The 22901-nt window shown below is 37.2% G+C and overlaps 6 protein-coding genes across 9 annotated transcripts; 3 read left to right on the top strand and 3 right to left on the bottom strand.

Moving 5' to 3' along the window:
• The first annotated feature begins 174 nt into the window (after nt 1-174).
• Nucleotides 175-5400, top strand: LOC111808339 (subtilisin-like protease SBT3.4). 2 transcript variants are annotated; one of them, XM_023694261.2, is made up of 4 exons: nt 175-510; nt 614-711; nt 1716-1820; nt 5154-5400. In XM_023694261.2, exons 1-3 carry the CDS (start codon nt 269-271, stop codon nt 1769-1771), a joined length of 396 nt encoding a protein of 131 aa, XP_023550029.2. In that variant the 5' UTR covers nt 175-268; the 3' UTR covers nt 1772-1820; nt 5154-5400. The 2 variants fall into 2 exon arrangements, with proteins under 2 accessions (XP_023550029.2, XP_023550028.2); XM_023694260.2 differs by lacking the exon at nt 5154-5400 and having other exon boundaries at nt 176-510; nt 1716-1980.
• Nucleotides 1943-5033, bottom strand: LOC111808338 (putative membrane protein At4g09580). The gene is made up of 4 exons (XM_023694259.2): nt 4576-5033; nt 3177-3447; nt 2908-3078; nt 1943-2434 (listed from the first exon to the last, which is right to left on the bottom strand). Exons 1-4 carry the CDS (start codon nt 4809-4811, stop codon nt 2303-2305), a joined length of 810 nt encoding a protein of 269 aa, XP_023550027.2. The 5' UTR covers nt 4812-5033; the 3' UTR covers nt 1943-2302.
• A 611-nt stretch (nt 5401-6011) lies between the features above and the next one.
• On the top strand, nt 6012-6988 carry LOC111808189 (uncharacterized). The gene has a single exon (XM_087116869.1). It carries the CDS (start codon nt 6125-6127, stop codon nt 6707-6709), a length of 585 nt encoding a protein of 194 aa, XP_086972995.1. The 5' UTR covers nt 6012-6124; the 3' UTR covers nt 6710-6988.
• A 1880-nt stretch (nt 6989-8868) lies between these two features.
• Nucleotides 8869-13712, top strand: LOC111808698 (receptor homology region, transmembrane domain- and RING domain-containing protein 2). Its single transcript, XM_023694839.2, has 4 exons — nt 8869-9247; nt 9694-9924; nt 10746-11150; nt 12842-13712. Exons 1-4 carry the CDS (start codon nt 9109-9111, stop codon nt 13414-13416), a joined length of 1350 nt encoding a protein of 449 aa, XP_023550607.2. The 5' UTR covers nt 8869-9108; the 3' UTR covers nt 13417-13712.
• Nucleotides 13713-14179: 467 nt separating this feature from the next.
• On the bottom strand, nt 14180-18822 carry LOC111809223 (protein disulfide-isomerase 5-2). Its single transcript, XM_023695618.2, has 5 exons — nt 18450-18822; nt 17941-18044; nt 17384-17757; nt 16589-16893; nt 14180-14881 (listed from the first exon to the last, which is right to left on the bottom strand). Exons 1-5 carry the CDS (start codon nt 18693-18695, stop codon nt 14561-14563), a joined length of 1350 nt encoding a protein of 449 aa, XP_023551386.2. The 5' UTR covers nt 18696-18822; the 3' UTR covers nt 14180-14560.
• Nucleotides 18823-19344: 522 nt separating this feature from the next.
• Nucleotides 19345-22901, bottom strand: LOC111808301 (transcription factor TGA7). 3 transcript variants are annotated; one of them, XM_087116680.1, is made up of 10 exons: nt 22647-22901; nt 22127-22566; nt 21506-21658; nt 21332-21406; nt 21149-21208; nt 20990-21067; nt 20681-20747; nt 20204-20481; nt 19870-20091; nt 19345-19747 (listed from the first exon to the last, which is right to left on the bottom strand). In XM_087116680.1, the coding sequence occupies exons 3-10, from the start codon at nt 21653-21655 to the stop codon at nt 19565-19567; spliced, it is 1113 nt and encodes a 370-aa protein (XP_086972806.1). In that variant the 5' UTR covers nt 21656-21658; nt 22127-22566; nt 22647-22901; the 3' UTR covers nt 19345-19564. The 3 variants fall into 3 exon arrangements, with proteins under 3 accessions (XP_086972806.1, XP_023549971.2, XP_086972805.1); XM_023694203.2 differs by having other exon boundaries at nt 21506-21687; nt 22647-22900; XM_087116679.1 differs by having other exon boundaries at nt 21506-21687; nt 22127-22271; nt 22647-22900.

Raw genomic sequence — 22901 nt, 5'->3', positions numbered from 1 at the left:
TATATATATATATATATATATTTTAAACATAGGACATTAGTTGTTTTAGTCTCGCAAACTTTGGAATTTAAATTTTAAAATTATAAATTTAATCTAATGACAGAATTAATAAATATAAAATTAAAAGTTTAAAACTCCAATAATTTAATTTTAAAAAACCATAAATTTGGCGTCAAATTCGTCTCAGTAATCCCTAAAGTGGGACCTATTGTGAAGTGTATCTTGCCTGTGAGTACTGTTTGAACCGAGAGGATCGTATTAAACAAGAATGAAGGACGCATGGCGGAGTAAGTTACGAGCGGCAAGGGCCTTATTGTTCCTCTTCGTGTCTTTCTTTACCATTTCCATATCCTCCGCCATGGCTGAGACCGATGAAACTTCTTCAACCGTTTCCTACGCTTCGTCGGCAGCGTCTTCACGGCCTGCAGTTCACATCGTGTACACCGAAAGTCCTCGGGATGAGGACCCCAAGGATTTCCATATCCGAACCCTAGCCTCTGCTCTCGGCAGGTTCGTAGCTTGTTTCTCTGTGCTCTTCTCATTAGTTTCAGTTCATGTTTTCGAAATGCAAAAGAAGTTAATCGGACAAATGCTAGCTCGTTTGCGTTTGCAGTGAGGAAGCTGCGAAGGATGCGCTTATTTACAGTTACAAAACGGCTGTTAGTGGATTCTCTGCAAAGCTCACTCCCGACCAGGTTTCTCGAGTTTCCCGTAAGTCTAGCTTCAGTAGTCGCGTTCTTGATTAGATAATTAAGTTATAAACATAGGAGACTGTTGCTACTGATTGTACTTCCTTCATCGTTTTCAGTGGATCGATTGAGTAGTATACGAAATCGATTGTTTAAATTGGATCGAGGTTGATGTCTAGGGATTCATCTTCTTCCCAACTCACATCATGTGTTTTAGTAAGATAGATCAAAGGATGACTCAAGCTTTGTGTAGCTTGCATCTTCTGCATTCATCGTTGTATCATTGTTTGTACTTTCCGTAGCAAAGGGCATCCCAAGTACATCCCATGTTTGGATTTAGGCTTCCAAAACCCACACCCATGCCCACCCATGAGTTACACCTCATTTCCATACGTTTGGGTTTCCTTCCTCTCTCCTTTATGTCATGTGTTTCATCTTCGTCCCTCCTGTGCTTACAGAAACTTCCCCTATTGAATGTTCCATGTATTTACAGAAATTTCTCTTTCAATTATTTTTTTTCTTCCTCATTCAATTTTCTTCTTATTTATGTGACAGCTACGAAATAGTTCAAGATAAATAATATTTCAATTTTTTTTTTTCAATAATCAATAAAAGAGAATTTGACAATTAGTTTCTTCATATAAATTACTCTTTAAAACCTGTGAATGTAGCGTTCACATTTAGCTTGTAAGTTATGGTAGGTAAAAAGGACAAAATCAATAGAGGTTACCCCCAGCAAGTTATCATCTTCCATTTAGCAGTGTTCTGCTAATAAGTATCAGATTTCTCTGTAATTTTGGGTTTATATGTTTATAACTTTAGTAGAAAATTCAAACCTGGCTTCCTATCAACGAATACATCTGATTTATTAATTTAACATATACTTCAATAATTGCCTTCAAGATGGTGAAAGTCCTGTGTCAATTGTTGTCTAGTAGTGGCAATAATTGCCTTGATGTTGTTTTAGATTGATGTTCACTCATTAGCTGATAACAACCAAACAAATTTATCTGCTTTACTTGGCAGAACAACCAGGCGTTCTACAGGTTGTTCCAGACAGCCAGGTTGGCTTGCACCGTTAGAGGATGCTGTAGCCTCCCTTGAAGTTGGGTGAAGATGGCGTCATAATGAGTGAGTTTCATCTTCTGTAAACTCAGTTAAAGTTTTTTAGACTGCAACACTTGAATTGTTGTTTGTCAAGGCTGAATATTGTCTCCATGTTGATACCCAACACTCAACTCTGTAAAAAGATCTAGACTTCAAGATGCAAGTTTCTATATTTACATGTTAATGCAGCGTCACAAGATGTGCTACTGGTCCAAGTCTTTTCCTAATACTTCTGGGTAAAAATAATGAAAAATTAATACTGTGCTCTAGAAGAAATCAGAGTGCAAAAGAATAAACTCCATAGATGATTCGGTAAATAAACACCGAACACCCATTAGGGTTCTTGTGAGTAGAGGGAAATCCTTGATACTTGGAACTTGTGAAGCTCACATCACTGCCATAGTTTGACTTAGAATTTCCTCTCTTTCATTCCAGAAGACGGTAGATCCTCTGATAACTTATGTTTAAAGAACTAGTATTAGTACAAAATTCTGTATGCAGAATCTTCATTCATAGGTTCGCTTTCTCTTTAGAAGAATGGGAAGTACGGACAAAGAACCGATGAAGAAAAGTACAGTCAAGGTTTTAAAATCATATAAATCCTTGACGGATTTGAGATCCCCTAGAGCAAGACCGGCCTGAATAAAGAAAGAGGATTAGAAACTCAATTATAAAAGTTGGGCATGAAAATGCAAGGAGAAGTGCATGTTAGAACAAATCTTCATGTGTGATAAGTAAAGGGAATCCTATGAAAGAGAGAAATCGTTCTAGTAATTTAGTGTTCAGAAAGCCAATAAAGCATAAATATGAAGATGATTGACAGAAATAATTTTCTTGATCAAGTATCCAGAAAACCACTAAAACATAAATATGGAGATGATAAATGGAAAGCGTTTTCATATTTAAATATCCAGAAAGCCACTAGAACATAAATATGAAGATGACAGCCGGGTTTGGTCATTAGCATAAATAACCGGTAAGATGAGGCAAAACCTGAAAGTGGAAGGTGAAATTTTAAATGTACAAATGCGTCTTTTGCTAGAAATGGACTATAGTAAATTAGTGAATACATATTCTAGACTAGACCACGGGGAGGCTGAAAAAAACTTACCCTAACCATTATATATGACGATGGAACAAGACCGATGAGCGTAGCTGAAAGGAAAACATGAAATGGTACATCGACAATGGGCGATGCCAGGTTTATGAAAATGTTAGGTAGCGTTGGTGTTATCCTTAGAAAAATCATGTAATTAAGCAGCTTCTCTCTTTGCTTTGCTACCTGAAACCACATGCACAATACTCACAGGTTAGACTAATGGAAAACACCTGACGTTGGGTGCTAGATAGTCAAGGAAACTAAGGATGGAATGGCCTTACCTGAGACTGGAAAAGTTTCAATTTTTCAGGCCACATCCAACAAACTAAAGGTCTACCAATTAACTTGGAAAGAAAAAAGCAAGTAGTAGCTCCAGCCGTAGCATTGAAAACGACTAGTACAAGGCCTTTAACAACTCCAAAAAGAGCTCCGGCCAACAATGACAAGAAAACTGTTCCAGGGATCATAAAAGTTTGCATAAATATGTAGGTGGAACAATAACCCAGGATGAACTGTGCAGGATGACCCTTGGCGTAGCTTCCAAGATGATTTCTGGTTCACAAATTTAAAAGACAAAATGCATCTTGGATAGGCATAAGCTGTCTAAATTGTTTAAATTGCTATGGCAATGAAAACCATCAAATGGAACCAACCAGAAGGCGAAGTCAAACACAACATATTTAAATGCAACAACAAAGCCTCATGTATTTGAGTTTATGGTGGATCAAACATAACAGCTTTTCTTTTTCCTTTTTTCTTTTATTTTTGGGAGAGGAGGGGAGGGGTTGTGGTTGGTGGTGATAAACCAGTTGCATTAGTTGAGAAAGACTAATTATCGACTCTAATTCTATGACTTAGTTTGCTAACAGAGGATTCAGACAGTCACATCATATCTCGTAAGTTATACAGTGTCCTATCTGAAAGCTATGGTGTCGCTATCCAGTTTAACATTAGTCATTTCTGAAAGCTTCCTCTCCACTTCTTCATTCATACCTACCTCTCCAAACACAATTCCAAGGTCTCCAAATCTCGAAATACTATATATTCTTTTCTAATTTTAGTTCTAATATCATCACTATGGAGTCTCGTCTATACACACCCCAATTGATTTTATAAAGAAGTTGAAGTGTCGTGGTTGGTGATTTGGATTTTCGAATTGAGAGAGATCAAGAATGAACTCTACTGGTTCGATCAAAAACAGGGATTGGAGAGGATCACATGTGAGAGGATTTGGAAGATTTTTATGGAGTGTCTACTCCTAATCTTAGGGGCATCTCTATCTTAGATTGGTCCCGGATCACTATCATCTCGAAAGTCTATTTACTTTCTAATTTTCCTTCAACCTCTAAACTATTCCCGGGTGGTTAAAAACTTTAAGCTTGAACAAAATATCCCAGAATTTCCTCGTCCCAACGAATGCCTCACTTGGATTAGGCTCTGGAAACAGCAATTTACTGCCACTGTCTATACCAAGTCGGCTACCATGGACTAACCTCAACTCGCTCCTCTAATGAAGTAATATGTAAGCCACGGGAGATATTAGCATGAAATGAATAAAGATGCAAGAATTGTTAATATGAAATGAGTGCGCAGGAAGCAATTGAATTCGATTAGAACATTTTCGAAATCAATCCCATTGGAAAGATAAATAAAATCTTTCTTACAAAATTAATCACCTACTTGAGCATTCGAAGATCGGTGAGGGAACGTGGCAGCTTGATGTTCTTGAAGTGGGAGGCCAGCATTTTACTGTAAATGCAGTAGAGCGCAGCGGAGAAAACCAAAAAACTGCCTAGAGCCACCGCCAGTCCCCACCGCGAGAGAGGATATCTCTCAGATTTCAGCTTCTTCGCCGCCGGACTGTCCATCTCCGCCTTCTCTTCGTCTTTCGGCGTCAGATTCCTCGGAGCCGCCATCAGCGCGCGATTTGCAGAACCACCTTTAAACGTTGCGTGCAGAAGTGGCTTCCGACCGGCTACCCGCTGAGCCGCGCCTCGAGAGAAGGGCACTGTTACCGGAAGCTAGGGCGAGAAAACCATGGCTTAACCACATGATCGATACGGATCCCCTCTGTCTTCAACTTTTTTTTTTTTTTTTTTTTTTTTTTTTTTTTTTTTGTTGACAATTCTCAATCTCAATGAAACCTTTTGACCTCTGTATTTTGAAAAATCCCTTTTTCTTCTCTCTTTTTATTTTTTTAATTTTTTATTTAACGGAAAAAAGAAGTAATTGAAAGAATTTTCTGGGCGGGAATGCAGGAAACGTTAAAGGCCAGACGGTAACCGTGGACTCCCAGCCAGTATGAATGTGGCACGTGGCTTATGAGTTAGTGGCTAAATCTCTCTCTCTCGGTTATTAATTATGCCATTTACTCCCCCATTTCATCGAGTTTAATTGATTGAGAAAAATGTCAATACGGCAAAAAGAATTAATTATTAGATCCAAATCTTTTATTTGTTGTCTTTGATTGTTTTAAGTAAGGAATTTAATGTGTTTAATTGGGTATATTATGATATTGGATGCCTCTTTCAATGACATCAAATACATGAGATGCCCCAATAATTCCTCTTTTTTACAATTTTGGAAATTTTAACCAATAACCCTTATACTTCAAATCATGTTTGGTCCTCTAATCTCAACACCTACTCCTTTTTAGCCCTTCCATCTTTATATTCATAATCTCCTTTTCATTTCATGCCAACAACCTATTTAGAGCCACTCTCTATGTGTTTTTAAGAATTTTTATTAGATCTGAAAATAAAAATTTGTAATTTGTTTTTTAGTATTGAAAATTTTGAGAATTTGAGATTTTACTACCGAGATATGCTTAAATTAAAAATAATTAATTTGAATTAGATGTTACTTAAAACATAAACAAGCGTTGACAAAGAAGATAGAGAAAAGGAGATTATTATTTTATTAAAATTAAAAGAATGCTTATTTTGGAAGAAAAAAAAAAAGACCCCAAAACTCAATCACGTTCCAGACCACAAAAAGATCCTTTTCTTATTAAATGAAAACTTTATCTCTCCACTTCCCGTGGGTTTCCCTTTTTCTTGCATTAAATAATAATGATAATAATAATTCACATTTTTGTGTGTATATATATATATATCTAAGAAATAAATTTCTTAGAAACTTGAAGTGGTTTTGTGTGCACAAAAGGCCAATCCCGATTCCCAAATTCTCTAGAAAAAAAGAATGTGAAGACTCGGTGAGAAAAGAGACGATGTTTCAATCTTCCCGCCGCTCTCATTCCTTCTCTTCTTCTTCTTCCTCTTCCCTCTCCTCCTCCTCCTCCTCCTCCTCTTCTTCATCCCGTGGCTCTTGCTATTTTCCCAACAACTCTCCGTTCTCCGCCGCCGCCACTCCGGTCCGAACATTCTCCGGCAGTATTCCGTTCTCTTGGGAACATTTGCCGGGAATCCCCAAGAAACAGTCTCCCGCAAGGCTCCGGCGGGATTCCGCCTCTCCTCTGACCTCTCTCCTCCCCTTACCTCCCAATTCCTCCACCCAACCCTCGTCAAAGCGCTTAGGATTTCAAGATTGGAGGAAATCGAACTGCCAATATTCGCAGCGTGATCCTTTCTTCGACGCCTTCATAGAGTGCTCTAAGGAACCTGCCGCCGCCACCGAGCTCTGGAGGGGCGACAGCAATGGCAAGACGGTTTCTAGAAGCCTGAGCGACCGATTCGGATTCATGAATCTATACTCTTCTTGCAAACGGACCTGCAGCGTTTCGGAATCCATCGTGTATCTTCCGAGAACGCCGAGGAGTTCGTTCGATCTGCTTAACCAGCGCACCGGCGGCTAAATCGCCAGCGCTATCGAAAAGGAGGCGGAAAAAAAGAGATAAGTGGTTGATTTGATTATATGTTTGTTTAGTTCAATTAATCTGTGTGTGTGTGCTGTGGTGACTAATCTTCACGTGAAATGATGCGTCCGATGAGATCAAGTGGGGGATGTGGGAAAAATGTGATGATCATGATTATGACTATGATCACGAAATGGCCTAATCGCTGTGTTGAATTAAAATGTGCTGGAATTGTTGGTGAATTACGTTGAAAATTGAAATTAGTCTCAGCTTCTTCCATGTTTGTTCTTATTCATTATTGCTTTGCTCTGTTCTTTATTGTTCGCATGTGACCCTCCCCCGACAATGTGTTTGTAATTTTACGATACCTTCAATTTCCGAATTTGCCCTTCCTCCCTTCTTTCTTCCTCTCTAACTCATCCCATGATTATCCCTTTTTCGCCCTTCCTCCCTTCTTTCTTCCTCTCTAACTCATCCCATGATTATCCCTTTTTCGCCCTTCCCTTTTTTTCTCTCTATTTATTTATTTATTTATTTATTATTGTTTCTCCCTCTCTCTATCTCTGTCCTTGTGCGTGTGATGCGATGGATTTATTCAGTCGGTTCTGTTATGGAGAGGATGTGACTTCACAAGGTTGTTGAGCTACCACTCCATTTCTAATATTAAATTTACTGCTTTATTATATAATTTTTTAACTTCAAAAACTATCTATTATCTCAATAATTGACACAGAATTAAAATTATATGGGCTTATTGAATTTTTTTAAGCTTTGTAGAATCATAAAATATAACTTTGAAACTTTTTAAAATAAAATTATTAGTTAACTGTGATTTTTTAAAATCAATTGATAATGAAGATAATGAAGTTTGTCTAAGTCCATCAATTATATATATATATATATATATGTGCGATTTTTTTTATGTGTATTAAAAATAAATTTATATATATATAAATATGTAGTGGAGATTTAAACGTATAATGCATAATTGAGTTGAGTTATCATAAACAATGTTGTAGGTTAATATTTTGTTGTTGTTATTTTTTTGTTTTGTTAATAAAATAAAAAAATGTAAATAATGGAAGCTGAAAGGGAGTGTGTGGTGAGGAGAGAGTGAGGGAGACATCATGAATAATAGATGCTCATCATCGCCCACCACTTCTATGGTCCCACTTCTCTTTTTAAAATAATAAAAAAAAAAAACTAAGTAATTGGGAAGTAATCATTGTTTAAAACGTAGTTGAATTAAAAGAAAATTAAGTTGTATTGAATGACCGGATTTAATTCTTGATAATTGAGATTGGTACTTACCAATAAAATATTTATGTTATTATATTTGTATGGTAAAATTTGTAGATATTTTAATGATTAAAATAGTAAGAATGATAAAAGTATATGTACATCTCATTTCATATCGAAACGATGAAAGCTATTTTCAAATTGTTAGTAGAGGGTTCTATAACTCGAGAATTCGACCAGCTGTGCATTGGGTTGATCTTTCGTACATGAACAGGTCAATAATTCATGGACTAACATGACTCAACCAAATTGAACTATAAAATTATTATAAAAATATTGTAACTTTAATATTCAAAATTTATGAGATTTTGATTAGTGAGGTGGATAGGTAGTATTCTAAAAACAATTATATATATATATATAAAAAGAACGCAATCTAACCTCTTTAACCACTTAAAATTAAATTAAATATATGTAACAATATTAAATTAGGTTGGTATTTAAAATATAATTACAAATAAATTAAAATAATTAATGGGCCTGGCCCAAGAGAGGAGGTAGAGAGTCCAGCCCATTTCCTTAGATTGGTCGGTTTGGAATTGGTCGGTTTGGAATCGGATAAACATAGATGAGATGTAATACTTATTTATAAATTCGAAAATGTGAATCATTACAATTCACGACATTACATGCATTTCTCTAATAAATAAATTAATTTTATCAAATAAAGAAAGATATTAAATTGTTTTAAGTTTGGGCAAACAAAATAGCAGCTATTTGTTTTATATTAATGGTCAGTATTTTTAATTTTTGTTGTCGGTTTATTATTATTATTATTATTATTATTATTATTATTATTATTATTATTTATTATATATTTAGAAGAGGCTGGAGTATTATAAATAATAGTTTGCTGCAATTTGATCCTATTTTTCTTATCATTATCATATTCTTCCATTGTTTCCGTATTCTCGTCGGAGTACGCAAATTCAATATTCAATCTCGAAGGATTTATCTCCCAGCTAATCAAACAAACCAAGATTTTCTTCTGAGAGATGGAAGCTGATGTTTCCATTGATATTTTCTAAACCCCGTAATTTCCTTTTCAATCCCAATTCTCTCCCATTTTTCTCTCTCAACCGGTTAGGGTTTTTCGGTCCATGGCTTTAAGTGCTATGAATCCAGGTCTCGCGTTGTTGTTTTCACTTCTTTTGGTTGGTTCTTGCGGCTGCGCAGCTAATGTGGTATTGATTGGGACCAACGTCACTCTTTCATTCGATTCCGTTGAAGCTAATTTCGGTTAGTTTTGTTTATGCTCTCTTTTTCTCCCTTTGCCTGCTCGTTTCATTTGAAAATTTTGCCGAGCCAATTTGTTTTGTGTGTTGGTGAGTGCTGTCTGAGTCGGGCACTGGATTGAATGTCTGTGCTCTCGTCATCACTAGTCGTCCTGACTTTTGCCTACAGGCGTTGTGGTTCACTTCATGGATTCTGCTGTTAATATGCAATAATTTTATGATTTAAGATTCGGTCAAATAGTAAAAGGTGATTTGGGATGCTATTGTGTTTTGAGAAGATAAATCGGATATGGTTATCCAATAACAAAAACGAGGGAGGCGAGTCGAATATGTGTAATACAGATTGCAATATGGGTTCAGTTTTCTTTTCTACGCCTTTTTTTTTTTTTTTTTTTTTTTTTTAAATCGCCATACTGGATTCTATTATTGATTTCTGGCATTTGATTTCAGCTCCTGCAATAGGCAGCCCAGGGGAACCCGGTGTACTGTATCTGGCTAAACCTCTTGATGCATGCTCGACATTGGAAAGTAATACTGCGCTGCCTGTAAACTCTAGTTCACCCTTTGTGCTTATAATTAGAGGAGGATGTAGCTTCGAGGATAAAGTGAGGAGAGCCCAAATGGCTGGATTTAAAGCTGCAATCATTTATGATAATGAAGATGGTGGTGGCCTGATTGCGAGTAATGACTTTTTACACTATTACCTTCATGCCCATTCTCCGTTTATAGAAGTGGACTACTTTCTATACGATTTATGCATTTTGACCATGTCTATGTTGCTATGCTTTCTGCAGCCCTTCAATTTACTTGTAGTGTATTTGTGCTTTAATGATTTACTTGTGTACTTTCAAACGCCGAATAATATTAGTTACAAATATTTTCTTAACAAACAATACTTCCAAGATTTGCATAATTTTTATTTGGAGAAATGGACATAGCAGGTATTGTCCATCCAAGGTCTTCACTTAAAACCATAACATCTTTTTCTAAGGGATCTTGTCCAGATGAGCCCAAACAACATGATCAAATGCCCTTTCAATGTTTTTTAATCATGGAATGGTCTTGGTCTTGGCCTTACTATGTCTTAGTTTTATATTTTGGAATAATTGATAAACTAGTAAGGATCAAACGACCTGCTCATCAACTAGAGTTCTCACGTAATACTTGAATTATAGTCCTTTCTTACCATGAATTCAGCAATCAATGTTTGCATGTGGGCTATGGGAATCACGGGAATCCTGGATGTAGGCTATCATGCGGTTGGTGGATATGATTGTAGAAGTTGTCTATCATCTTTATTTTATTGCTTTATCAATCTAAACTTCATGTCCTTACCTGGTAATTATAAGTTGCACTTTTACTTTTCCCTGGTTTTTCTACTCTGTTAATTGATATGGATGTCCATACTTGGTAATCATTAGTTAACATTTATCGCATGGATGCATTAGAGTAAATTTTTGAAGCTGAATTTTATCGCTTTCTTGAATATTTCCTGGTTGCAGTGGCAGGGAGCTCAGCTGGTATTAGAATACATGCTGTATTTGTTACTAAATCATCTGGTGAAACATTGAAGAAGTATGCAGGCTTGGCTAATGTTGAGATATGGATAGTTCCAAGCTTTGAAAACTCTGCATGGTCCATCATGGCTATCTCCTTTATTTCTCTTCTTGCAATGTCTGCAGTGCTTGCTACTTGTTTCTTCGTTCGTAGACATAGAATAAGACGAGGACGTCCTCGATCTTCTCATGCTCAAGAGTTTCGAGGCATGAGCAGACGTGTAGTAAAAGCAATGCCAAGTCTGATATTTACAACTGCTTTAGAGGATAATTGTACATCAGTCACATGTGCCATATGCCTTGAGGACTATACTGCTGGTGAGAAGCTGAGAATTCTACCATGTCGTCACAGTAAGTTCACTCCTTTATTCTAAAGTTGATATTTCCCTGTTATGCATCTATCTTTCATTTGTAGGGATATTAGTTGCAATTTGTGCTGCAGAGAACCTGAATGGTGTGATCAATCTTTCTTCCTTTTTCTTTCTTTTCCGTCTATAGCATAGGGGTCCAACGTTTGGGAATCTGGTATATAATAAATGAACTCTAACTCAAAGCAAAAAGAGTAGCTTTTTTTTTTTTTTTTTTTTTTTTTTTTTTTTTTTTTTTTAAGAATTAATATAAATCATCAAGGTAGTAGTTATCAGTGTCTAGTTAAATCATTGTTACAAGTCCAGTTTAAATTGTCCAAACAAGTTAGAAATATTTTGATTTTATGAAGGCAGTTTAGTCTCCTTTATTTAATTCATGTGACAACCACTTATCATGACCTGAAGCCGTTTGCTTTCTTTAGAAAAGTAAAGTCCCAAAACGATCTGACTTTGCGAGTACAGTACTACTTCACCATTTACCCAAACAAATTTATTAGTTCAAAATAGGTAAAAATAGGTTAGAGTATCTTTATCAACCCTGGTTATGGCTTGGAAAAGAATGTTCTTAAACCCAGTTAGGCTACTTTATGAGGACTAATTTAAGGAGCAGATAATTGGATTTGGAGGCCTTGATTAATGGTTGAGATAACTTAGTTGTTGGAAGACTAGGCAGCAGCTTGCTTGCCAGCCCGAAACTAATGTTTGGTTCATTGGTTTGTCTGCCGTTTAATTAAGGTTGGAGAGTGAAGATATTTCCTGATTTCAATGTTCGAGTAACATAAATGTACCTTGTTTTCCTTATTGCAAAAACACACCAGCAGGATATATGGTTGATTTATATAAGTAAATTAAGAGATAGAATTGGAATAAATAAAGTTGCATTTGTGGAGAGTCATAAAGCGATGCTGCCTTGGTTAAAGCAAGGGCTGTGGGGGCCTGATTAACCAACTTCCTATGTATATATGCACATATTTTTGGGGAAAATAAATCGAATGTTTTCTTTGAATTAGCAAAAAAAATGAACAAAAAAGAAAATTCCTATAATCTTTCAAAAAAACTTCTCGTTTTGTGTTAATTTCAAGAGAAGTATAACTAAAAAGAAAGTTAGAGAAACAACTCCCATAAGAAAAGAGAAACTTATCAAAGTAAAGAATTTCATCCTATCGTCAGTCTGTTCCATTAAAATGTGACAATTCCTTTCAAAGTATGTTATCTGACATAAGGCCTTAAATACATATATCCACGGAATTCTTGTCTTCCGAATCTGTTCCTACTCGAGCCTTGAGAAACTTTGCATCTCTGTCAAAGGCCCATGCTATATGAAATTGCTACATTAAGGATTTCCAACATTCCTTGCGAAAGGTTCAATGGAAAACTTGATAGTAATTAGATGTCAGCTTATCTTGGTTTCTCTTCTGGCCCTTATGTTGTTGCGTTTTACTCTTTGTTGGTTTACACGCGCGCACACACACACTTCAGTAGTAACTAGCAAACAGAACTGTAGTAGTTTCCTTTGACCCTGCGCTTGCAGGATCAAGATTGCATAGGTGGTGGTTATGTACTTTTTTTCGCCTTCTCTGTTCTTCTGGTATGCAATACTCTGGCTACATGCATACCTTTACCTGCATGTGTTTCGTACATATGCCCTAACTAACGTTTGGAGCTGATTTTCAGAATTTCATGCTCTCTGTGTGGACTCATGGCTTACTGCTTGGAGAACCTTCTGTCCAGTCTGCAAGCGAGATGCTAGAACGAGCACCGGTGATCCACCACCTTCAGAATCCACACCATTGCTTTCAAGCGCTCCCAGCTCTGTTGCTTCATCCTCGATATTATCTTCTGTGAGATCATCATTACCACCAAGCTCTGCCATTCAAATATCCCCATCATCTAGATCGCCATCAGTATCTCGGAACCACTCTCTCTCAAGCACCCCATACCTTCAGCAGTCTCTGAGATCCTCCTACCACCAAGCTTCATCCTTGAGCATAAGTAGAAGTTCAGTTGAACTCAGAAATGCATCTTCCCAACGATCTTATGCTTCTCATTTGGTTTCTCCGTATTCCTCATGTTACCCATCCATGTCACCTTTACATTCAAGATACATGATTCCGCTCATTCCAAGTCCAAGCAATGCCTCACCCAGCATCATTGGTTCTTCCAGTCATCAACATAATCCCTTGCATTGCAGCGGGTCAGCTGCAAGCTTTTCTCCGTTTGCTTCGGCTCAGTCTCTTCCTGAATGCTGATACGGGAGCATTGAGAATCGTCTGTGCAGAGATATATGCAGCCCTCTCTTTGTAGAGGGTTGAGGGGTGGGGGGAGATATGGTTGAATTATGCAACATTTGGTATGTAAATCAATTCCTTAGTCCTTGATCGTGTCTGAAACCACCCTGGTTGGCCGGCATCATTGTATATTATTTCATACGATTGCTCCATTTGTTCTTTTAGCTTTGAAGTTTCATTTGTGGTCATGCTGTAGAGGTTTCTAAAATTTAAGTAAAGCAAAGTGTACTCTTGTGGGGGTGGGATTGAAATTGTTTCATGAATTGTGGGATAGATACACCGGAAACGTGGTTTAACAGCTAACCCGGCACATTTGTAATATAACGCTTCTCTCTCCTCCCATTGTTGGAGGCGCCATGGATGGATCCATTTAACAAGATTAGTTGATCCAGGGGGCTTCTGCCTTTCCTCTCGCGAGAATCTTCGTGCCTTTTTTTTGTCTACTTTTTTAGTTCACCTGATGATTAGATTCTTCAAATTCTCTCTAAACCATTCCCTTTCACGGGGGACAGATATAGGGTGTTCTTAGGTGGGGGGGACGGGGCGGAGTGAGAAATTATTTACGAGAAAGACGGGATGAAAAATATTTTCCGTCCTCTTTCTCATCTTATGAATGTTCCTTGTAAGAGTGATAATTTGAACCTCCAACTTAGAAGTTAGAAAAGGAGGAAAATATGAAAAATGGATTTAAAAAATGCATTATTCGTATTTCTATAGATAACTGTAACACATTAATAGAAACATACCATTAAGGATATCATTAACAATGAGTTTTCTTTAACAGTCAAATATAATAGAGAATCTGATTTGGATACTTCCAAATATTAAAGGAAAAAAAAAAGAAAAAGTGGAAGTGAGTTGCAGCAGTCGATTCAATTGAGCCCAAAACCTAAGGGTAACCAAGTAGAAGAGCATTACATTAATAAATATCTGTTCTATTCTCTTTCGCAGAGGCTAAACGGTGCTTGGGAGTTGATCACCAAATTACACATTTCATCAGTTATTTCACAGCCATCGCTTCCAAGATAACTTCATCACTTGCCATGTCTGCTTTTTCTAGGCCGTTCAAAGGTCCTGCTAATGACAAATTCACCAAAATCCACATTCAATCTTCCTTGTCACCAGCCCTATATTCAGTCCTTTCAACATGTGAGTTAGAGCTGCTAGTTTGGTCAGCCTGGTCTCGAGCAGGAGTATCGACTCTGCGATATTCGTTATCGTCATCTTTGGTCCTGTAAAGCATTATTCCTGCAACAATAATTACAATGATGTATACACTCCTGATGCCCATGAGTGAACTTATGAAGCCAATAATTGCAGGACCCGCTACTCTTCTTTCTTCAGTTCTCCCTTCCCTGTATCCTTCAATGAATTTTGAGATTTCAGATGCATAGTCGTTCCCAATGATGCTCTCTGAACCAGTAACCTATCAAACACGACAACAGAAGTTTAACTCCCACAGTATGCTATGCTCGTTCATGTTTCTTTGGGATTTTATTTGAATGAAATGTAGTCTAAAAATGTCAGTAATGCATTTTAAATTACGTGATGCATATGATAAGAAAAATTATAGTCTTCTAATTCTAGAGCCAACTTCACAGCTAGCATAGAATGTAAACGTATGAATATTTTCATCAACGAACAAACACTCAATCAGATTCATAAACAAGAAATGTCAATGACTTTTTGTAATGATAAGGAATAATTTATTAGATGAATGACATACAAGGAAATTACCATACTAAGGCCAACGGAGTGGCAAAAGAATATCCATCAATCAGCCATGCATATGATGGAGTGATAACAACAGAAATAACAGCAGTTGGATTTCTTTAAAATTTTCTTTTAGAACTAATCCTCGTATCTCACAGTAGCATAGTCTCCATGATTTCACTTGATTCAGCTTGTGAACTATAAATAGTTCTTTCAGATCTAGACTAGAATAGTCGTCTCCAGGAAGAAAGAGGAACAGAAATGCTCTACGGATAATCAACTGATTCTTCATCAATAAGGGTATTGACAGAAACATCATCTAAAAAGCTGACCCTTTACTCTTCGAAAAAACGACGAGAAAACACTCACTCGACTATGTCAGTATGAGTGGTTTTAAGCCTAATCTAGTATAAAGAATCTTTAGAACTATAGTCTGTTTTAAACCAAGCCAAAAACCATATAAATCATAGTACTTGCGGAGCAACAGAAGTACTACCATCTTAGTAAGAAGAGTACAGAATATAAGAATAACATCACCTTTGGACTAACTCTACTTCTCACTTTCGCAACTTCATCTGTTTTTTATCAGAACGGCTTCAACTCCTAAAAAATGAATTTCTTGAGGATTCCTAACTTTTTACTGACCTCCTGGGAAGGAATGAAAAAAATGTTTCCTATACTCAATAGCATTCTATCTTCAATTTGGGTAGACTTTCTAAACACTGGACAGCAACGCACTGTAGATGTAGAGTCTAGCTTGGTTGGATCTCCAACTCCCAGCAAAGCTTTAACAAGGTGAAAAGGATTTATAAATAATCTAACAAATATTGTCCCTTGAAGAAGGTGAAAAGGACAGCAACCTCGTGCCATTTGCCAATGCAAATATCATTGTTGGACCATGGTTACAATCTTCTGAGTTTAATCTAACCTCAATGAAACTCTTCATCGAACTACTTACCACGGGCTCTGCCTTTTCAGCTTTCCAAGGAGAATCCAATAAAATTTCCTAAAAGGAAACTGCTTTCATTCAAGCTTTGGTTCTGGTTCCTTATTAGCTATGTCTACTTAATCCTCTAAAAAATAACTATTTTTCTCCTGTGAACAATAGCGAGCTGAGTAGATAGGCTGAAGAATATTAATTCTAAACTGTCTAAAGCTATAGCAAACTACTTCTAATCTCATTTGAAACTCAATGCTACGGTTCAGATATTTGAGAAAAACTCATCTTGCTGCACAATTTAGTGGAACTTGAGTAAATAATTTTTTCAAAATCATTAAACCTATTAAAGAAAACTTGTTTCTTCGACTAGATACATGCATGAGTTATTATTGAACGTTATCACATATGGATGTCAAAATCTAATCGAAATGATTTAATGAACATGATATACAGTATCATTTGCCTTCAAAGAGGACTTACCATTAAGTAATCGTCTTTCCCATCCCAAATGACCATTTTTGGCAGTGTGGTCTTCTTGTCTCCGAATGAATCAGTAAATTCTCCCCACTGTTTAGACCCAACATAAGCGAACACCAATTCACGATTTGCAGATGCAGCAGCCTTTAATAAAGTGATTAAATTCTTTGTCTGGTCATCATCCTCATCCTCCACAATTGTGAGCGCAATTTTCCTCTCGTCATCTTTTAGTAGCTTAAGAGTGTCGTAGTTTATGGGCAGAACGAGAGGGAGCATGCTTTGTTTTATGAATTCCTCCAAGAATTGTTCTGTACAGTTCAGAAAGAAAGACTTAAACCATTTTATCTAGAGTACATAACATATCAACGACAGAGAGTTAATCCCTGAAAGATGAACGTTCATGCACCTGAAGTTCTATATATACACAACTACACGTACAAGAAATGTTATTGGGATGTTCAAGGAAATGGTAAGAACTCAAGCAGGCCTAGCAACAGATCAGAATTCAAGCAGTTGGGAACTTAGCTTCTTTAAGAGTTCATATAAATATCAATAATCTCTGATCTCATAAGCCTCCAAGCCACATATGTTCCTTCCGGAAAATTCTTTAGAGTTCCAACTTTTTCCTTGAACAAGTGACTTAGCCAGTGCAAAAATAATACTAACATTCCTATCAACGATGCATGAAACATTCAAAAGAATGTAAACTTCTAATGCCAGATTCAAGAAATTAAGTAACTGTTACATTAAACAATCTAGGTAACTTGATAGATTAGGGTAGTTGATAGACAAACCAACCTTCAAAGGGACCATAAAAAATGCTCCGTTCATTGTTGTAACTTGGATGGATAGAAACCAAAGCAGGAACTTTATCAAAATCATAAGACACCATGATATCCTCTGAGAAACCCTTTGCCACTGAAAACCAGGCCTTCTTCTTGTAATTAATAGCGAATTTAGAAATAACAGACTCATCTAAACCAAATCCCAAATAGATAGGGAAGTAAGGCCCTGCAGCTTCAACAAACTCATTAATTGATGAGTCCGACTCGAGAATTGAGACGTCTGGAGCAACAAATTTCTTCAGATAACGGACGATTAACTCCGCTTTCCTTGGTCCATAATAGTCTACTGGGATGCCATGCATGAAGATCTTGATTGTAGGATAGGCACTACAAAAGAAATATATGTTAATGTAGTTAGAAGAGAATCATGGTTTACCCTTTGCTAATGAATACCAGGGGAATGGTCTCCTGGAGATTGGTACAAAAAGGCACAACTAAACTCCAAACTTATTGCAAATAAACCAACATAGTTTATTACATTGAACATATGAATAAGAGTCAGTGACATACTCAACGTCATATTTTTTAGCAAGACCAGTAAACTTGTCAGCGTTCACTTTTGCTAGAACTACAGGCTCCTTCAATTTGGCAAGCTGAGGTGCAGCAGCGTCCAACTACACAAACGGAGAAAAAAATTAAGATAAGAAAAGAATGCATACTCAGAATGGCTGCAGAGTAACATTCGCAGTACAAATAATGAACCATGCTAAGCAGACCGACAGCCAAGAACACTAGTAAAGAACTCTACAAGTAAATTCCCAATCGCTGACAATCAAAGGAAATAGAGAGATTTTAAAGCTTGTTAAGTGATAGTATCGCAGAGCAAAGTGTCATAATCTACAAACTGGGAGTCTATGATGCCTAAATAAATTTATAAAGAAACTTCTACCTACAAATCCTCAACACTAATCTGGATTCCGGAATGAAATCAAACTATGTCGGCGAAATATACAATTGAGAGTATCAATACGCAGGATAATCTAAAAAATGGAAGAGAGGATACGAGGGGAATAAGGAACCTCTGGAGAAAGACGCTTGCAGTGGCCGCACCATGGGGCGTAAAAGTCGACCAATATGTAATCAAATGATGAAATGGCGAGATCGAAATTGGATTCGTCGAGCTCCAACACCTTTCCATCCGCCGAGAGCGGCAGGTCCGCGGTCGAAAAGGAAGAGGATGGGAGTGATAAGAGTGAAACGAGGACAAGCACCAGCACTTGCCATGATCTCTGCATCTTCACAGTGCTCAATCTGACGATCATCATCTCTATCGTTCTCCTGCCTTCGATTCTTTTTTTTCCCTCTACTTTTAGCAGCTGTTCTTTGTGATGCAAAATCTCCAAGTTTGATTCATTTCTATGAAGCAGATTTCGTTTTGTTACAAAGTCAGATTTGGCTCCATCACAATTTTCTTTTACTCCTTATTTCTTTTCTTTTCAATTTTTAAAAATATTTTCTATTTCCGTAAAAAAAAAAAAAAAAAAAAAATTAATTTTGCTATAAAATAATCAAAATTAACCCTAGATTGGTGTGGTAATGTTATAATTTTAACTGAAAAATAAAAAAGACATTAAACTAATTATTTTTATAATAAATTTATTTAGAGGACGAATTAACACAAAAATTAAATCAATCGTAAAAATTACATCATATATTTCAATTAATTTACTTTTACCATTAATTTTTTCGCTAAATAAAATTGTAAAAATAAATATTTTAAAGTGAAAGTGCTTCTGTTTTATGACGGATTTTATAAATTACCGATTTATATATCAAGTTTATGTTACTTAAAAAAAGTTTTTAAAGTAATTTTCTTTTTTTTTAATAACGTTCCATAAATAAATAAGTAAATAAATAAAATAAATATTATGGAATTATGTACGTACCTAGAAGCGAAATATGAGAGTGTGAGAGTAGAGAAAAATAGATAAAATTAATGAAGAAAGTTGTTATAAGATATTTACATTCCGAAAACCAGAAAAGTGGCTTACTAAAATGTGGGTAGCAGTGGAACTTATATTATCAGGATTTGTATCCCTTTTCTACATAAAGAAGAGGCACAAGTATAGTATATAATCTCACTTATATGCTGGGTCACTGGAACATAACATGTCTCACCCTTCCATCCCCATGCCTACGCAGGTTCACGAGGTCGAGTGGCCCAGAGGGAGCTCAGAATACGGAGACGGTGGAAGTACTCGCCTAAAGCGACCAACCCTTGCGCCGCTTGTTTGGTACTTAGGATGTGGGACATTCTCTTCAAAGTTTGTTGCCTCAGATGGTCTGCCTGTTCCAGAAAAGAGTAGCACACACTCGGCTGAACGAGTGAGGGTTCGGGTTCGGGTTCGGGTTCGGGATCAAACCAAAAAACTTACTCATCATCATACTCTAGGATGAAGATCAGTCCATAGTGAGAAGAATATGCATTACATTACATACCTGCCTTACCAAGCTCTCCAATGCTTCTGCTTTCTCCATTCCATCACCCATCTCAGAAATATAGCTTCCTATAGGATCGCTGGCAATGCTGAGGGATAGATTCTGGTGCAGTTTTTCCATTCCCTGTGAGAGCGCGTCTTCAGCTTGCCGAGACGACTGCTGCAAATTGTGGATAGCACTCTGTTGTTGTTCATTTAATGCCTCAAAGTACGGCGTCAGCACCTGTTCCGACTTATCAAACAACACATTACATAACATAACATAGCATAACATGCTTCTAATGTAACCAAAAAGAATTATCAAAGATCGAGCTAAGTGTGAGGTAAGTCGTTACGTTTAGCAGCTCCGATGGCCGAAATCCTCCAATCCACAGGAAAAAACGCTCTGCTGATGATCTCCATACACCAGACATTAAATAGAAAACATCAGCCTTTGCAGCATTGGCTTTCATGCAAAACAGATTATGGTAATGGTTTAAGCTGCTTTCCACTAAAATTTTGAGTTCTGTATCAGTTATTATATGAACTTGCTGCAATGCCTTTCTGAGTTCAGTGATCTGTCTCTCTTGCTTTTCAACCCAGTGATTGTATTCTAACTCAAATGCAGCAATCCCTGGAAGTTTATACCACAAATCTCAGATTGGAACCAGAGAAATAAGGACCTTCTGCCGTTCGATTCGCGAACAACAGAAGTATGTTAACATTAGGAAACCGTTTAGTCGAACGATAAAGAAACGAAGGAAGGCTAAGCCTTCCAGGTAAGCTCAACTGGTTAATGAAAGCTCTAACTTATTAGACATGGAATCACAAACCTGGGTTTACCAATCTGCTGAATCCCAAGTGGCTGGTATCTGCTAAGCAGCTCGCTGTGTATACACCCTGCAACAAAGAGTTCGTGTTTTAATTGGATAAGCAATAGAGATTGTGTAAGAAAAGATGACCTCCTGTAACAGCTCAAGCCCACCGCTAGCAGATATTGTCCTCTTTGGGTTTTCCGTTACGGGATTCCCCTTAAGGTTTTTAAAACGTGCCTGCTAGGGAGAGGTTTTCACACCCTTATAAGAGATGCTTCGTTCTCCTCTTCAACCGATGTGGGATCTCACACCTCCATTCCATCTTACCTTCTGTTTGGTTCTTTCTAGCTCCTGCTCCAACTGTGCCAGCTTCAAACGGCTAGTTTCTAACTGCTGTACATAAACCTGCAAGACAAACTTCAATAAGTCCTCAAATCATATATCAGATATCAACAAAAACTCGTACAGATGATTGTCTTTCAGCACCTTTTTCCTCATACGGCTTTTACGAGCTGCTTCTCGATTTTGTGTTAAACGTCGTTGTACCTGCATATGTGTATTGGATGATGTACACAGAATTTAGTGCAAAAAGGATGAAAAGAACAAAGGAAATGAAGATTATACACGAGAGAGAGAGAGAGAGAGAGAGCTTGCTTGGACTCTATTCACCTTATCATCGATTGGCTTGTTCGTTTCTTGACTGCTCTCGTGATGATCCATCGATTCGAAAGGAACGAACTCAGGCTACAAAGTCAGGAAACAAAAATTACCAGAATCCAACAACAAGAGAACAACCTTGGAACTCAGATTTTCTAACAAAGACCCAATTTAGAGTATTCTCACTTTATTGTCTACACAGTCGTCCACTTTTATACTAGGCGATATGCTGGTATCGAGTCGAGTACCGAAGGCATTACCCCATGAGTTGATCTGGTGAAATGGCTCATAGATGCCCATCCTTGATGCATAGAGCTGAGCTGATGAAGAGCTCATACTCTGCTGACCAATCATAAGAGTAAAATGGACTGAAAAGATGGAAAAGAGAAACAAATGTAAGAAGTGAAAAAGTAAGACAATACAGACATCTTCCAACTTCGAAAAAGGTATGTCGGTCATACAGAATAATTGATATAAGTGAACTACAAAGCTGATCATTCCATAGCTTCTATCACATTTCTAATCCCCCTACTTTCACTCCAAAACAAAATTGAAAACTGGGTTTCTAATCACGAATCAAATTCAACTGAATTATGAACACAACACTTCAAATTTCCATCAGTTTCTCCCACAAAAGTCACATAGAAACAAGCAAAAAAGAGAGCCAAACGTGTAATTCTAGTAATTCTAAGCAGTAACAGAGACGAGAAGATTGGCAGCAGCACAGCAGGAAGAAGAAAGGGCCAAATTCAATTCTGGAAAGCAATCCAAACCCAGAGAAGAATAGGAGGAAGAACACGAGGTTACCTGAGTGTAAGCGTAAGAACAGTTGAAAATGAGCAGAGGAAGGTCTGAAATAGTGAGCAGATGATGAAACAAGGAGTGAAAACGATGCGGCCTTCAAAATATAATAAAATAGAAAGGAAATGCAGTTCCTCGCTCATTCACTTCCCTGTGAGTTGGAAAGAAACACAAAGAACAAGAAAGCAACTCAACAATGGAAAATAAAAAATGATACACAACCTAACTTATATATACAACTTTCCTTTTAACTTTTGCTTCATCCGCCCCTTCTCTCTCTCTCTCTCTCTCTCTCTCTCTCTCTCTCTTCCTTTTCCTCTTTGTTTTTTAGCTCTAAATGCTACTGTCAATCAGCTGTTAACGTCGTTATGACCTCACTCCCCACCATCGCAGGGTGGAGCTGCCGTCGCCATTGCAACTACGCGGATTCCTTTTTCGCCTTTTTTCTTCTCCAAGGATTAAAATATGTATAAATCAGATAGACAAACCCTCAATAATTCCGCTTTAAACTACGCAATTTGCTTACCCTACGCTTGTCTTTCCGGCGACGTCGCCATTTCCGGCGGTCCGCCATGAATCTACAGTCCCGAGGTTGATCTGGATGACCAAACCTGCAGATAACTTTTTGGAATAAACTTCTAAAACTGTCCCCTGTGGAGCCCTTTCATATTGGGCCCAGCCTTATTAGGGCACGAAATTTGGATCGCCCTTCTCATATTCGTCAACTCTTCTATAACATCAAATGAACCATCCATTTCCGCCATAGATTCGGAGCTTTTGA

Source organism: Cucurbita pepo, chromosome 13 (genome assembly GCF_057944985.1).
Source record: "Cucurbita pepo subsp. pepo isolate OVF chromosome 13, ASM5794498v1, whole genome shotgun sequence".
Classification (NCBI taxonomy): Eukaryota; Viridiplantae; Streptophyta; class Magnoliopsida; order Cucurbitales; family Cucurbitaceae; genus Cucurbita; species Cucurbita pepo.
This window is presented reverse-complemented; position numbering and strand designations above follow the sequence as displayed.

What these genes read in the sequence shown, in the direction of transcription:
- LOC111808339 (XM_023694261.2), top strand. Translation starts at nt 269, where the DNA reads ATGAAGGACGCATGGCGGAGTAAGTTACGAGCGGCAAGGGCCTTATTG. An exon ending in CTAGCCTCTGCTCTCGGCAG is followed by an intron (nt 511 to 613) that starts GTTCGTAGCTTG and finishes TTGCGTTTGCAG; the next exon opens with TGAGGAAGCTGCGAAGGATG. An exon ending in CCAGGTTTCTCGAGTTTCCC is followed by an intron (nt 712 to 1,715) that starts GTAAGTCTAGCT and finishes TTTACTTGGCAG; the next exon opens with AACAACCAGGCGTTCTACAG.
- LOC111808338 (XM_023694259.2), bottom strand. Translation starts at nt 4,811, where the DNA reads ATGGCGGCTCCGAGGAATCTGACGCCGAAAGACGAAGAGAAGGCGGAG. An exon ending in TGAAACTTTTCCAGTCTCAG is followed by an intron (nt 3,079 to 3,176) that starts GTAAGGCCATTC and finishes ATGTGGTTTCAG; the next exon opens with GTAGCAAAGCAAAGAGAGAA. An exon ending in CGTCATATATAATGGTTAGG is followed by an intron (nt 2,435 to 2,907) that starts GTAAGTTTTTTT and finishes TTCTTTATTCAG; the next exon opens with GCCGGTCTTGCTCTAGGGGA.
- LOC111808189 (XM_087116869.1), top strand. Translation starts at nt 6,125, where the DNA reads ATGTTTCAATCTTCCCGCCGCTCTCATTCCTTCTCTTCTTCTTCTTCC.
- LOC111808698 (XM_023694839.2), top strand. Translation starts at nt 9,109, where the DNA reads ATGGCTTTAAGTGCTATGAATCCAGGTCTCGCGTTGTTGTTTTCACTT. An exon ending in TTCCGTTGAAGCTAATTTCG is followed by an intron (nt 9,248 to 9,693) that starts GTTAGTTTTGTT and finishes ATTTGATTTCAG; the next exon opens with CTCCTGCAATAGGCAGCCCA. An exon ending in TGGTGGTGGCCTGATTGCGA is followed by an intron (nt 9,925 to 10,745) that starts GTAATGACTTTT and finishes TCCTGGTTGCAG; the next exon opens with TGGCAGGGAGCTCAGCTGGT.
- LOC111809223 (XM_023695618.2), bottom strand. Translation starts at nt 18,695, where the DNA reads ATGATGATCGTCAGATTGAGCACTGTGAAGATGCAGAGATCATGGCAA. An exon ending in GCAAGCGTCTTTCTCCAGAG is followed by an intron (nt 18,045 to 18,449) that starts GTTCCTTATTCC and finishes CCGTTTGTGTAG; the next exon opens with TTGGACGCTGCTGCACCTCA. An exon ending in TTTTTATGGTCCCTTTGAAG is followed by an intron (nt 16,894 to 17,383) that starts GTTGGTTTGTCT and finishes TGAACTGTACAG; the next exon opens with AACAATTCTTGGAGGAATTC.
- LOC111808301 (XM_023694203.2), bottom strand. Translation starts at nt 21,673, where the DNA reads ATGATTGGTCAGCAGAGTATGAGCTCTTCATCAGCTCAGCTCTATGCA. An exon ending in CAGCAGATTGGTAAACCCAG is followed by an intron (nt 20,482 to 20,680) that starts GTTTGTGATTCC and finishes ATAAACTTCCAG; the next exon opens with GGATTGCTGCATTTGAGTTA. An exon ending in TGGAGAGCTTGGTAAGGCAG is followed by an intron (nt 19,748 to 19,869) that starts GTATGTAATGTA and finishes TCACTCGTTCAG; the next exon opens with CCGAGTGTGTGCTACTCTTT.